At 38.8% G+C, this 14,203-nt stretch overlaps 3 protein-coding genes across 6 annotated transcripts in view; 1 reads left to right on the forward strand and 2 right to left on the reverse strand.

Annotated features, from left to right (window-relative positions):
- Positions 1-223: 223 nt before the first annotated feature.
- Positions 224-4,584, reverse strand: LOC140747843 (eukaryotic translation initiation factor 2-alpha kinase 1). The gene is made up of 3 exons (XM_073080461.1): positions 4,230-4,584; positions 1,517-2,880; positions 224-1,215 (listed from the first exon to the last, which is right to left on the reverse strand). The coding sequence occupies exons 1-3, from the start codon at positions 4,288-4,290 to the stop codon at positions 883-885; spliced, it is 1,758 nt and encodes a 585-aa protein (XP_072936562.1). The 5' UTR covers positions 4,291-4,584; the 3' UTR covers positions 224-882.
- A 1,029-nt stretch (positions 4,585-5,613) lies between these two features.
- Positions 5,614-12,318, forward strand: LOC140748007 (eEF1A lysine and N-terminal methyltransferase homolog). Its single transcript, XM_073080688.1, has 9 exons — positions 5,614-5,819; positions 6,345-6,903; positions 7,211-7,351; positions 7,792-7,910; positions 8,458-8,638; positions 9,380-9,557; positions 10,432-10,731; positions 11,197-11,325; positions 11,897-12,318. The coding sequence occupies exons 1-9, from the start codon at positions 5,728-5,730 to the stop codon at positions 12,169-12,171; spliced, it is 1,974 nt and encodes a 657-aa protein (XP_072936789.1). The 5' UTR covers positions 5,614-5,727; the 3' UTR covers positions 12,172-12,318.
- Positions 12,319-12,435: 117 nt separating this feature from the next.
- Positions 12,436-14,203, reverse strand: part of LOC140748006 (SUN domain-containing ossification factor) — an 87,275-nt gene continuing 85,507 nt past the window's right edge. For all 4 annotated transcript variants that reach the window (XM_073080683.1, XM_073080686.1, XM_073080685.1 and 1 more), the window contains one exon: positions 12,436-13,793. In XM_073080683.1, coding sequence (XP_072936784.1) covers positions 12,765-13,793 — 1,029 coding nt within the window. In that variant the 3' untranslated portion in view covers positions 12,436-12,764. The remainder of the gene's footprint in view (positions 13,794-14,203) is intronic.

Consider the following 14,203-nt stretch of genomic DNA (forward strand, 5'->3'; position numbering starts at 1 on the left):
TTTAATTTGTTCTCGCAAAGTTCGTTCTCTCTAGTTGGCAAACCTTTTCGTTCATATTTCACGGGGAATCCCTAGATTGTATTGTACGTCATTTAATGTTGTTGTCGTTGTCAGTATTCGTTTAGGGTAAAAATTGACACTTGAGTGTTACCTAACGTTTAGAGAGGGGGGGGGGGGGGTATAGAAAAACGTTACGGTGCGTTACAAGGGAGGGAGGTCTTCAAAAATTGCGTTACGTAATACTTGAACGGCCCCAAATATCTTCTAATAATCAGAAATTCCAATTAAATGAAGAAGAATAACATACATATTGAAAATAAATAATTAAACAGTAAATGTAAAGAAAAAAGATAAAGTCCAATTGAATCATAATTTTTAAGTAAAGAGACTGCCCTGGTATGTTGTGTAATAAAATAATTAAATATAATATAAACTCGAGTAAATGTGGATTTTTCATTATTTTCATTTTCGATAAAAGGTTCATTTGTAATAAAAGTGTTACTGAAATATAAATGTTGTCAAAATCAAACATAATATAGGTTTTATAAACAAATAAATTTGTTTCTACAAATAAAACTGTGAACTCATTAAGTTATGGGTGCAGAGTACTGTACCTTTAGTATATATTTTCAATTGAGGGAGGAGTGGATCAATCGGATCGAGAGCTCAACAGCTCAATCTCCACTTGACAATAACACATTTTAGTTCCTAAATGACCACCAGAAGTGCTACATGTAAATGTAGTTAATGATTCTAAATTATATTTTTGATAGCAATATTATTTAAATAACGACAATACTGCCTAATGAGTAGGTCATGCAATACTACTTACATTAACCAATTATATTTTCATTGAATAGTATACCAGGGCAGGATTCAAAATCATGAGCGGTAATTAAATTTTGCGAGCATCATCTTAAGTTTTGCTATTTCATCATCTTTTGCTGCTAGTTCCTCCTTCAAGGACTTGATGGTGTCATCCTTGTTCTCTGATAGATTCTTCAGCTCTTCTAGAAGTTGATTGGTGTCGAGTCTTTTTGCTGGCCTTCTCTGGACAAGTTTGCCGATTATATGAGCTATTTTTGGATAGTTGGCAGTGAGGTGAGCTGGGATTTGTCCCTTACGTAAGTCTGTGATGGTTTTCACTCTCTCCATGTCAGTGCTGAAGGGTTCCACCATTTCTAGAAGAATGATGCCCAGGGAGTACATGTCGCTCTGGAATAGACAATTGCCGATGGTTAAACAAAGCAACAAGACAGGACAAGTTTTAGTTTTATAATGTTTTACTATGATATATCCATTTCTTACTTCTAAAGTCTGAGTCTTACTTCTGAAAGAGTTACCATTAATATTAAGCTCAAAAAGATTGTTTTATCGATTGGTTACGATTTTCACAAGTTTTGAGTTATACTTGTTTTCATAGAAATTGGAATTGATTTCCATTTCCATTGGATTATTATCGTCATATAACGCTATTATTTCACGTAAATATTCTTACAATAAAACTAATATTTACCTTAGGATTACATTGCCCTTCCAATTGCTCAGGCGCTGCATATAGATGCGTCCCCAGAGCTAGGCCACTGTGAGACTGCTGTAATGGACAAGCAAGACCAAAGTCCCCCAACTGCACCAACAACCCACTCTCACTTCGCCCCACAAACACATTACTAGGCTTCACGTCATGATGAATGACCCCTTTCGAATGTATGTAATGCAGTCCTCGCACCAATTGGGTGAACATATCCACCACCACTCCAATACTGGTGCCCGCCACTGGGTAAATGTCAGGTGAGATTGGAGATTCTAGGCAAGCAGAGTCGCTGGAATCGGAATGATGAAGAGTCAGCTCTTCAGAGCCTTTGCGTGATAGGATCATGTGGTGGTTCCGCTCGTCCAGCCACTGCTTTAAGGTCTGCTGGCAGAACGTCATCTGGATGTACAATGTGGCCCATTTGAGATTAACTCGAGAACAGTTTTCAAAGTCATTGGCGGTTAAGAGTTTGCAAACAGCATTATTCTCCTTTGGAGTGTATGATTCTTCATCACTTTCTGAGTCACTTTCCTCTGAGCTTACTGAATTGTCGAAATTGTCAAAGCTATTAGAATTTTTGAAAGATATTTCGAAGTCAGAGTTGCTATGGTTTGTCGTCAATTCTTTTGAGTTGTACGTTTTGAAGGACTTCATAATGTTTGGATAAACTGATGACACACGGTTTGAGCCAATTGAGAAGTCCTCATTGTCCATTTCCATTTGGAATCTGCGTTTCTTTTTCTTCAATTTCGACTCTATCATTGGTTCAAGCCAGGCCGCCTTATAGTTCACTATGTTTGGATGGTTGAGGCTCGCTATAGTCTTGACTTCCGCCAAGTGCGTCATTACCGAGTTAACATCTGAGGATTTGATAAATACTTTCTTCACCGCATACTCTACGCCGTCTAACCTGTGTCTGGCTTTGAAGACGCTGCCGAAACCACCGCTTGCGATTAAGAACAGCTCCTCGAATTCCTTGTGGTAGCGTGACCATTCTAGTCCTGAGGGTTGAATGATGGGCCATGTCGCTGGGAGGGATATAGGTATCTCGGAGCCACTGGCGACGGTTACCAGCTGGTACAAGGCTCTCTGGTACTGGCTCCTCATGACTTCAAACTCACCCATTGCGTATGAATCATCAATCAGGTTCATGCTGTGCAGTTTCTCACAGATTGTGTTGTAGAGCTGATTGGCCCGAGATACATCCTTTTCAAGCAGGGAACACAGCTGCTTGACCAAGGACTGGACCAGCAAGCTGATGGGGGTGGTTGCAGGGGAACTGACAACATCAACTTGTTGCATGCTCTGATGTAGGAAGGATTCATGGTGACTGGTGCGTGCTATACCTGGAATTAGGAGAGTATGAATTGTTAAACTAAAGTAAAAAAAATATTTGTACATAATTATTGTATTATTTTTCATAAACCTTTTTATAACAGACCAATTTCCTGTAAATTTCTTTCTGAATTCTTGCTCATGTTTAATGTTTATATTGCTTGCATCAAACTTTAAATAAATAAATGATTGCCACTACTAATAAAGAAGAATTACGTTCTTTCTACTACATAACGAAAAAACTGTCCATACATAAACAAATTACATAAAAACAAACATATTGATCAAATTTTGATTTGTTATACAACCTCACCACACTTCCTGTATGTTACAATAATACACTATGAACTTTATACATAACACTATAAAGTATAAAATCCTACCATTAGATTCACATATTTGTTGTGGCAATATAGAACTTTCTGGTAAAACAATTGATTGGAACCAGTTTGCAAGCCACAAAATATTTCTGATAAAATGTGTGCAACCACTATTATTTATAAATAGATTATATTTATTATGTTTACCAACACAAAAAATATACCAGTATAAATGTGTAACTTTACACATTCATACTGGTTACTGGTACAGAATCGTGGCTGAGTTTAACCAGGACTTGAATACTATTACAATTGATAAGTGGCATCCATGGGCTGCAATCAATTAATTAAACTGAATATAGTACAATAAGTATGGTTCTATTAGAGGTACCACAACCACATTTAATAATGAAGTATTTTTTGCACTGGTAGAAATATTGATGCCAGCTCATTTACATTTACACTTGCCGCTTAAGGCCTCAGGAGAACAAATACATCTGTGATCATACCAAAAAAGGCTTTTATACTTTTAATTGTCCTTATAATTTGGTCAAAGGGTTGTAGTGACTACTTATCATCAACATTACTACATTATGTCAAACACATTCAGTCAATTTCAATTGCTCCAATTTCTTTAAAAATCAAACATGTATTACTGAAGACACAACTGTAAGTATTTCATCATTCTGTTACATGATACCACTTGAGCTATATTTATCAGTGTACACGTAGACTGTACTCAAAAGTAGTTCACATTAACAATAAGGAAAACTAGGACATTTCGAAAAGGTAGACGGCCATCAACAGGAACAATTTAAGGACCCTTCAATTAATCAAGTCAATCCAAAATCAATGGGTATTTTAGTTCAGTAATCGAGTTGTTGGCTATTTAATAGAGGAACAATTAGATAACGACACATACATCGTATTTTAAATAACATTTCTGCTATGTAAATGGTGTCAAGGTAACTAATATGTAACAGTACTCATCATATCCTTGACTGATTTATATAATAATACTACATGGAAATTATACAAACCTAAATCGAAGGATTTTATGGTGGCCAAAGCCTCCCATTTTCCAGGTTTTTGATTTTCCATCGTGTTTGCCGTTCTGTATTTTCATAACCCAGGTTGAATTTAGTGTTTACTTCGTTGCCTGAGAAACATCTTTACAAAAACCACACACGGTTTCCAAATTTAAGACCTATAGAAGCATTGTGTCCTTCATTTACAAAAATAGTAAATAAAGTAAATAATTATTATTGACAACTATTGAAAGAGGTATTCACAATATAGATTATACACAACACATTTATTAACAGACGTCTAAAAAGCAGAAATAGTAAATACGATCATAGATCACTTCCAAATACAATCGAAAATTGAAATTGACACGAGACGTGACGCTAGTGACAGTAAGTACTAAAATTAGAGATGTTCCGCATACGCTTCGACGGACTCGTATCCGAATCGGGCTGAAGTCGGCTGAACTTAGTATTGGTAATGTTTTTACTCTGAATTCAAAGAAATTGTCATCGACTGCTGTTTTGGCTCGGAACAATAACCAGCTTTGGTACATTTTCGATCAAAAAAGACGTTTCGGCCAGAAATCGGTCAAATCTTTCGATTAAGGTAAAATATAAGGCTTGTGAATTTTCGAGTTGCATTCGACAGAACTCAGACATTATTTTGTTTTTTTTTTTTGTTTTCGAGGGGGAAACCTTCAAAAGGTACCCGACGACGTGGGAGCGACGCCGGGTTATGTGGCATTTTTACCGCACTAAAACCCCCCGGAGGCCGTCCTCAGCGCTTGGTGAAGAACTCCGGGATCTCTGATGGAACACAACCGGAGTCCTCCGAGCGCGATGCCCCGGTCGAGCTCTGCCCTGGGGGAGCACTTTACGCTCCTCCCGCACACCTGGTGTTTACGACGGCATGCAAACCGTCCGGAGAGCATCCCCGGGAAGAATCCCGGGGTTGCTCTCCGGACGGTTCGAGCTCCCACTCCTGCCGCCGGCAACCCCGGAAGCCCCCTTTTAATCGCCTCTTACGACAGGCAGGGGATACCGTATTCCTATTCTAGTCCCGGAACTACAGGGTCAACTGCTTCTGGTTCTGGTGAACCATTTTGTGAACAAATTTCAGACATTGCCCTAACAAACGTTTTGTATTAATATGGCCTTCATCCGCCAGACAAGTCCAAATTTTGTTTTATATTTTTTCTATTAAAAAAATAAAAGCATTGTTTAAATTAATATACCTGATAAAATATAAATGAACAAAGGTAGCTTTCTGGAAATAAGACTGTAAGTCTAGTCACCATAATTAAACATAGAGATATTATAATGGTTGTAAAAATTAATTAATCTAAGGCCTTTAAACTCAGTTTAAAAAATAAAATCGTCAATATGACATTACTCTTTTTGACAGATAAACAAAAATATTGCGATCCAAATAAATGGAATCCCATGTGCATAGGTTAATTTGTGCTCACATAAAATATTTGCAAATTTAACTTAAACATACTCAGTGGAAATGAATCTTTTGCCAAAGAGCCATAAAGAGTTTAGTGAGAAGGACTATTGGAACAAATTTTTCAAGAAACGTGGGAATAAAGCGTTTGAATGGTAAGGCTATTTTACGATTTAAGTCATGTTTGGCTGCATTCTTTTTAATATCCCACTGCCGAGCACGGATTTGACTATAATTTTTTAAAGTGATATGATGGAAAGAGAGTCCATCTAGTGATAGACCCGTGTAAGATTATTGAAGCCTATGCTATACAAGATAACTGGGACCGGCTTTTTTATTTGATCTAACGATTAAGCAGACGTGCTACCTGATAGAAAGTTGTCATCTCCGCCTATTCGCATTTACAACACCAGAGGAGTCATCGATGGATTGCTGACTTTAGATGAGAGCTCTTCTTACACCTTTTTTACAGAGAGCCTTGACATTGACCCAGAAGGAAGTTAATTCCATGAATGTAGCCTCCAAGCACATAAACGGGGACATGAAAGTTTAGTCACTAGTGATTACCCATCCAACTCACTACCAAGCTCCACATTTGTAGATCATGCCATACTATTGCATATTATATATCATTGGTATTACAAAATATTATGTTACAAGCATGTTTTTGCAAATTTCAGGTATGGCGAATACTTAGAACTTTGTGCACACCTCCACAAATATATCAAAAAGGGGGATTCTATACTAATAACAGGATGTGGTAACTCCACATTAAGTGCAGACCTCTATGATGTTGGCTACACAAATATCACCAACATTGACGTATCAGAGGTGGTTATTAAGCAAATGAGGAGCATAAATGCTAATAGGATGGGAATGAAATTTATCTGCATGGATGCGTTAAACATGAGCTTTGGGAACGAAGAGTTTAATGTTGTATTGGACAAGGGAACACTAGATGCGCTGATGCCAGACGACTTAGAAGACACCGTGCAAAGAATAGACAAGTATTTTTCAGAAATTAAACGGGTTCTGAAGCCGAGTGGAAGATTTGTCTGTATATCGCTGCTACAAAGCCACATTTTAAAGCATTTGCTCAACACCTTCTGTGATAGGAGCTGGATGTTCAGGGTGGTGAGGTGCCATGAAGCGGAAGAGAAAAATGCCTTGGATGGGGATGGTAGCACACTGCCAGTGTTTGTTGTTGTTGCTACAAAATTCAAGGAGATGCCAAAATTAGTAAGTTTCTTAGGTACAAGATGGATTACATTTAGGTTTACTATACTATATACGGTATTATTAAAATGTGACTGTGTTTGCAAAATCTGATATAGTTTTAGCTCTACTTAAGCAAGTTATTATTCTGTGTCTTGTCGACAAAAATATGTTCTTTTAGTATTTCAATCATGATTTCCTCTTCATAAAGAAATACCTAGTAAAATATTAGTAGGTTATGACGCCCAACGAGAATTTGTTACAATTTTTTACTTTGAATAAAACATCTCAATTTTTATTTTTGACTTACACAATGGTCTCAACATTTCAGATTCTGGAAGCATGTATGGCCGGGGAGAAGATGCAAAGGCTGGAAACAACTGAAGAGTTGAAGGCGTGCATCAAATCAATACAGGATACCGCTTTTGTTACTAATGGACTTGCCAAAACTACTCTGGATGGAGATGATGAGGTACCTTAAAGCAACCTATACAATCTTCCACTGATAGATACAGATATCCACATTCCACACTAGTCAGTCCAAAAACTCAATTTGAATGATTTTAAAAGCAACACCAATACAATATTTATTTTTGTGACAAATCCTAGATATTTGAAGGATCAAAAGTATCGTAAGGTATTCATTGTAAAATTCGTGTGAATTGCATTAAAAATGGTTCATCTATTCAAAATCAGTATATCATATATCTTAATACCCTTGGAAAATTACAATTATATGATGATGTGTATAATATAGTATAATGGTACTATGTGGGTCTCACAAATTAAGAGGTCATAAACTGGAACCTCAGACCCTTCAATTGAAAGGCCACATTTCAATTACCAGCCTATCACTGCTTAGTTAAACTAATAGTTTCTTTTTTATACTTATCATAAATGATTATTTTCCAGGTTTCATTGGATCTAATGCAGCCTGGGGAGGAGACGCCGCGCTACACCCTGTATGTTGTGGATCAGAAGAGGTCACAAGCTATCAATAAATATGCAGTATTTATTGTACCTCAAGGCAGGTAAGGGTTTTTAATTTTTTCTGTGATGTTTCTTGTAAGCGCTTCACTTGACTGGGTGATAATGCGAAGCCTGAAAACTTCTGTAGCGTGATTCAGAATACATGTGGCGCCATCTGTTGTAAGCACGAGATGTCAGCAGTAGCACGAGATCGCAATATATTGGCGATAATATTATCGATGTATTCTTGAGTTAAAAGCATGTGTATTTGAATTCCTTAATTCTTATAAAACGAAAAGGAAAGTGGTACAATCCTTTGGGGTTCGACTGCGCGGCATCACTGCCACACCTATTTCTGCCAAATAACAGGAGTTAAACGCTGCTATATTCTGGGTTGGAGGGTGTAGTAGGGGAAGATACTTTTCTTAGTCCTTGGGGGTAGTGGCGCATCTGTGGCCGACCTCAGAGAGTAATTTAATCTTATCTGGGGTTGATTACAGATGAGCATGGGTGGCAGTACCTACTTATCATCAAATGGACTGTTTGCTCGTCTGCAACTCCTATGTTATAAAAAAAATCCAAGTACATATCCCCCTTTAAATATTCCAGAGAATCTGAATGGTTGTTCGGCACTGCAGCAGGGAGAAGGCAGTTGCAGGACTCCGCGCGGTTCGGGCGGCTGGTGGTGGCGGTGCTCCGCCGCGGACACCTGTTCAGCAGCCTCGACGCTGTGAAGGACGAGCTGGCACACTCCGCTAAGATGCTGGCGCCTAGTGGGTTCACTGGACAGGTAGGAATTTATATTATATATTCGAATGTATTTTTTTTTTGTAATATAAGAAGAGCAGACGAGCATGCCTGATGATAAGTTGCTACTGCTGCCTATACACATCTTTTTTTTATAATATAGTAGCAGACGAGCATGCTGTCCACCTGATGGTAAGTGGCTAAGCCGCCCATGGACATCTGTAATCAACCCCAGATAGGATTAGATATTCTTAGGGTCGGCTACAGATGCGCCGCTACTCCTGAAGACTAAGATAGAATGCCTCGGAAAAGTATGTCCCTTACCACATCCTTCAAATCCGAACACAGCAGCACTTAACACTGCTGTTTTAGGCAGAGATAGGTGTGGCGGTGGTGTCGCCGAAGTCTCAGAGGGTGTTACCACTTAATCTGCTGATGCTGAGAATACAATAGAACATACATAAGTGCATACATTTAAAATATTTCTGAATTTTCTAATTAATGATCAAGTATGTGAATACCAGTGATAGCTTAGTAGTTGAAACTTGGGCACTTAGTTTTTGCCTTCGAGATTAATAAAGAAAATATATGAAGTTATTTTTACACGTTTATATTAAAGTGTAAAATAACCACTCCTTGCAGAAATAACCACAACTTGCTTGCAGATTCCATGAGGGGTCCTTACGCTATCACAGATCTGTATTTGTTTTGTCTGCGTACACCTTACGTATGATCCCTAGACCTCATATCTACCACTCACGCCCCCACGTCATATGGCCCCCAGATACCATTCCTGTCGCTGGGCAGCGACGTGGGCCGGCGGTCCCGGGTTCGGTCCGGCGGCTCGGCGCTGTCCGGCCGCTACGTGGTGGAGGACGTGGATGTCGACGGCGATACGCACCGCCGCTTGCTCTTCCTGGACAACCAATTCCTCGTGCAGTCCGAGGCGAAGCTGAAGACTGGTGGGTTTATAACGTAATAGAAGTTTTGATAAAAACTACATCGGGACAATCCGGTCCCGATATGTATTGAGGTTTATTATTTTTATTTTTTTATAATATAAGTAGTAGACGAGCATGCAGTCCACCTGATGGCAACAGGCTACTGCCACCCATGGACATCTGTATGGACGATATACATTTCAAACCAGGTAGTATGCACTGTGCACCACCCTCCCACTAGTGGTAGTATACTTGCGCATACAAAAATTTAAATACACACATAATGAATTTCTCACATACAGTGAGAAATTCCAATTCCATTCCCAGAAATAAAAACGCGATTGTTATTACAGATGTCCCTGAACAATAATGACTACATTTCTAGAATCAAATCCAATGTACTCGACATAACAGATCAATATCATGACCACTGAAGGCAGTGATAGCCTAGTGGTTAAGAAGGTCGGCCTCACGATCCAGGGGTCCGAGGTTCAAATCCTAGGCACGCACCTCTGATTTTTCAAAGTTTTGTGTGTATTAGAAATTAATTATCACTTGCTAAATGGTGAAGGAAAACATCGTGAGGAAACCTGCATACCTGAGAGATTTTTAAAAAATAATGTCAAAGGTATGTGAAGTCTAGCAATACGCACTTGGCCAGCGCGGTGGACTATGGCTTAATCCTTCTCATTCTGAGAGGAGACCCGTGCCCGGCAGTGGGACAGTAATGGGTTGCTGATGATCATGACCACTGCAATACATTAGATTCTGATTAACACTGACTCCATGGAAAGTATGTGTTTGTGTGAGTATGTGTTAAAAGTAAGATTATTAAAATGAATTAGTCCCACAAGCAATCACAAATATTATTACTTTTATTTCATATTATTTTCAGTAAAACGAAAGAACAAGATGAAAACAGTGGTGGACTTTGGTCACATTTCCTTATACCACTCCTTCATGTGTGTGGGCGCGCAACTGGCCGGCACCAGCTCGATCGCTGTTCTGGGCCTTGGAGGCGGCAGTCTTTGCATGTTCCTGAAGAAATGTCTCCACAACCCCAGGATAGTTGCAGTGGAACTGGACCCCGCTATGCTGGATGTGGCCAAGACTGACTTCGAACTGGAGACAGATGAGCGGTTGCAAGTACAGATCAAGGATGGTGTGGATTTCTTGAGGGAGGAAGCTGATAAAGGTTGGTTTTGTTTTAGTTGTAATAGTTTATGTAGTTGTGATTAGCGGTAGACAGTGATAGCCTAGATGACATTCGGCCTTCTATCGGGAGGTTCAAGGTTGGAATACCCTGGACAAACATCTGATTTTTAATGGACTTTAAAATAGGAGGTTCTTTATCCAACCGCTATGTATGTATGTAAGTTTGTTTGTCTGCAATTATTTCCAAAACCGCTTATCCAATTTGGATGGGGTTTTGGTATTCTGAAAGGCTTTTTAATGATATGTGTATATTATCAGTTATGCTACATTTATGAATGAAAATATCGTGAGGAAACTTGAATGCTTCATGTCAAAAAAAATCTTGAAGGTGCATGAAGTCCACCAATTCGCACATAGCCTTCGTGGTGGTCTATGACCTAAGCCCTCACTCTGAGAGGCGACACATGGAAAACGGATATGATGAAATCTGTTATTATATTTCCAGGTCAGCAGTATGGAGCGGTGATGTTCGACATGGACAGTAAGGACAGGACGCTGGGCTTGTCCTGTCCACCACCCCAGTTCCTTGAGAACGACTCCTTGTCCCATGTGAAGAAAATATTAAGCGATAATGGTAAGTGTGTGTGGAACCATTATGTTTATGCAACAAAGTATAGTCCGCGTCAAACTGCTAGTCCGCTCTGAATATAGAAATGAATCGCGTCGCCATAGCAACACCTGCTCGCAACAACTTCAGAGCAGTTTGGTGCGGACTATACCACCGCCACACCTATTTAGTCCTCAAGTGACAACACATACGTGATTGACTTAAGGTAGCTGTATATAGAGTTGGTCTTAATAGTTTCTCTGGTCAACAAGTGTATTATTCTTAATTAACGAATACTTACTCTTCTATATAGAGTTGGTAACTTATTTTAATTGTATACATTTAAATTAAATATTTAATTAATATAATATATCTATTTCAAGTAAGATTGAGGTAATTCATTCTCTTTATAACTTCAAATCCAGGTTCAGGTTCAATACCTAGCTAGGCACAATCTAAATTCTAATCAATCTCTTTCCTAAGTCTAGTAGGAAGCATTATTATTGATATCTATATATTTTATAGTGGCTGCACTGCATTTTAAAACTATTTTTAGCTGGAATTTGTTTTTTATTTTATTGTGTGTAATTAATTTCAGGCCACTTCATATTAAATTTGGTGTGCCGCGACACTCAACTGCAAAGCAATATTCTAGGAACACTAAAACAGCACTTTAAACATCTGGCATCAGCTAAACTGTATGAAGAAGTGAATGAAATTATCTTCGCTGCGAACGGGAGCAGAGCCTACTCCACAGACGTTTTGGAAAAGGCAGCTAGTGAATTAAATGCGTTATCAAAACAAAGAAACCTTGTGAAAGATAAATGTGTTGATTTAAAGGATTTCTTGCAGTCCATTACTATTATTTCATAGTTGTAGTTCAACGGTTACATGTACTTAGTTGTTTATTACATAATGAGAAAAAACAAATTTGTATTGCAATGAAATTAGTTTTTCAATTCAAACTCTGTGTGTAGTCTTAGACCATTAAAGAATTGTATAAAATTTAATCTACATAAATGTTATTTTTTTCTCAGATGTTATTTGTTATTTTTTTCTATGTAAACCATAATTTATCAATGGAATTTGTTTATTTTATATGTACAAGAAAAGGGATTTAATAAAACTATTCAAAAATAAAATTAATTGCATTTAATGCCATTTCTTTGTTTACCGAACTCACTCGACTAGTGTCCACTTCATTTCACAATTTATTGACACCCCTAACACACCGGCATTCTAGCAAACATCACCGCACAAATAAAAATTGTAACATGCTAACAATTAGGCTCCCTAATTTATCACAATTGGCACCTACAGAGGTCTAACAACGATACAAAATATTCTATACAATAATTTAAACAATACATAATTGTTATCAGCGATGAAATAAATTACAATAGCTTAACACGCTAAAAAGCGACACGAGATTAAGGGAAACAGGAGTTTTGAGTCCTCAGTCCGCATCAGAACACTTTTTTCAATATATTCTTCAGACTTTTCTTCTTCTTGCCACCGCTTTCGCTGTCCTGCTGGCCGTTCTGCGAGATTTCGGTGGACTCCGACCAGAGGCTCCCGGTCGGCGATTCTGAAGCTGCCTTCTTGCTCAACTTTCCGTTGTACAGTTGTTCGGCCGGCCTCAGCACCGGACTTGGCGTACTTCGTGCGCTCTGCCTGCTCAGGGTCCGCAGGAAGGCAGGCGACGACAACCGCCTCGTTTTAATCGTTTTACTCTTTAAATTATTAAAGAACGATCCGTTTGTTTTTGGTATTTGCTTCTTAGGTGATTCCTCAATAAATTCTTTCGGCTCGGTCACCGGCGCGAAGAACTCCCCTTCGTCTAGGGGTATGGCGTTTTCGTGTAATTTCCTGATACTGTCCTGGCGTCCGAGCCGTGCGTCTGAATTGCTTTCTATCTCCTGGTTTCTATGAAGAATAGATGTTTTTCGTTTTCTGTTCTTCCTTGCTACTTGCCATTCTCCTTCATCGGGGTCTTTGTCCACGTCGTCCGTGGAGAGCCTCGCGATTCGGAAGGCCTCCTCGCTCGGTCTGCGTTTCTTAGCGGATGGAGTAGCGTGACCGCTGACTCCTTCGACGGATTTTCGTCTGAATCTATCTTGTTTCTTTTTAATCTTCTTCGGTATGGGCATGACCACCACGGACTCGGGTTTCCGTCTTGTTGATATGTAGTACACTACTACCGCAATAATTATGGATTGGTATACGACGAATTTGAAGAATGTCAAGTTACCGAACCAGCTGTCTCTCTCGTCCATCAGTATTTTGATTGCGATCGTTGCCTGCGCCAGTTGCTCCTGCACGATCGTCATTTGGTCGAGATACTTCTGCTCCCTCTCTGTGCTCTTGCGCCGCTCCTCTGTCATCTGCACCACTGTCTTCTCAAATGATTTCTGCATTTCTTCCACTTGTTTCTTGTATCTTCTGCTTAGCTCCTCGAGATATTGTCCTGACAGAGACATGTTTCTCTCAAGCGTCTGAAAATACAAAAAGAAAATGTTAAAGGTTTTGATCCGTAATAGCAATGTATGATAATATCATTGAAATAGTCAAATAATATCATAATCCTAGCTTCCTAAAATTTTGATATTTTTAAGAAAACTTTTGTACTTTATTAAATAAATAAATAGACAAAAACAAAGAGCAAATATGGGCCTGAAATATTTTAAACAAACGAGCTAACAGTTACAGTCCACTAGATGATAAGTGATCACCTTTAAATAGGGTTGTTGCGAATATCAGCATCAGCATCAGCATCCGCTGATTATCAGCTTTCTTTTAAATATCAGCATCCGCATCCGCAACAAAAGATGCTGATATTTAATGCTGATATTGAAATTGTAACGTGTTCGTTGAAGGCGGGACCGAGCTTAAATCACGTGGAGTT

Source organism: Epargyreus clarus, unplaced genomic scaffold (genome assembly GCF_041222505.1).
Source record: "Epargyreus clarus isolate Ecla_fem2 unplaced genomic scaffold, WU_Ecla_fem_2.2 ptg000015l, whole genome shotgun sequence".
NCBI lineage: Eukaryota > Metazoa > Arthropoda > Insecta > Lepidoptera > Hesperiidae > Epargyreus > Epargyreus clarus.

Bases quoted from the DNA above. Each gene is read 5' to 3' on its own strand.
- LOC140747843 (XM_073080461.1), bottom strand. From the start codon at position 4,290: ATGGAAAATCAAAAACCTGGAAAATGGGAGGCTTTGGCCACCATAAAA. The intron at 2,881-4,229 runs GTTTGTATAATT...TCCTAATTCCAG, and splicing joins CATAAAATCCTTCGATTTAG to GTATAGCACGCACCAGTCAC. The intron at 1,216-1,516 runs GTAAATATTAGT...TGTCTATTCCAG, and splicing joins AAGGGCAATGTAATCCTAAG to AGCGACATGTACTCCCTGGG.
- LOC140748007 (XM_073080688.1), top strand. From the start codon at position 5,728: ATGAATCTTTTGCCAAAGAGCCATAAAGAGTTTAGTGAGAAGGACTAT. The intron at 6,904-7,210 runs GTAAGTTTCTTA...TCAACATTTCAG, and splicing joins TCAAGGAGATGCCAAAATTA to ATTCTGGAAGCATGTATGGC. The intron at 8,639-9,379 runs GTAGGAATTTAT...TATGGCCCCCAG, and splicing joins CTAGTGGGTTCACTGGACAG to ATACCATTCCTGTCGCTGGG.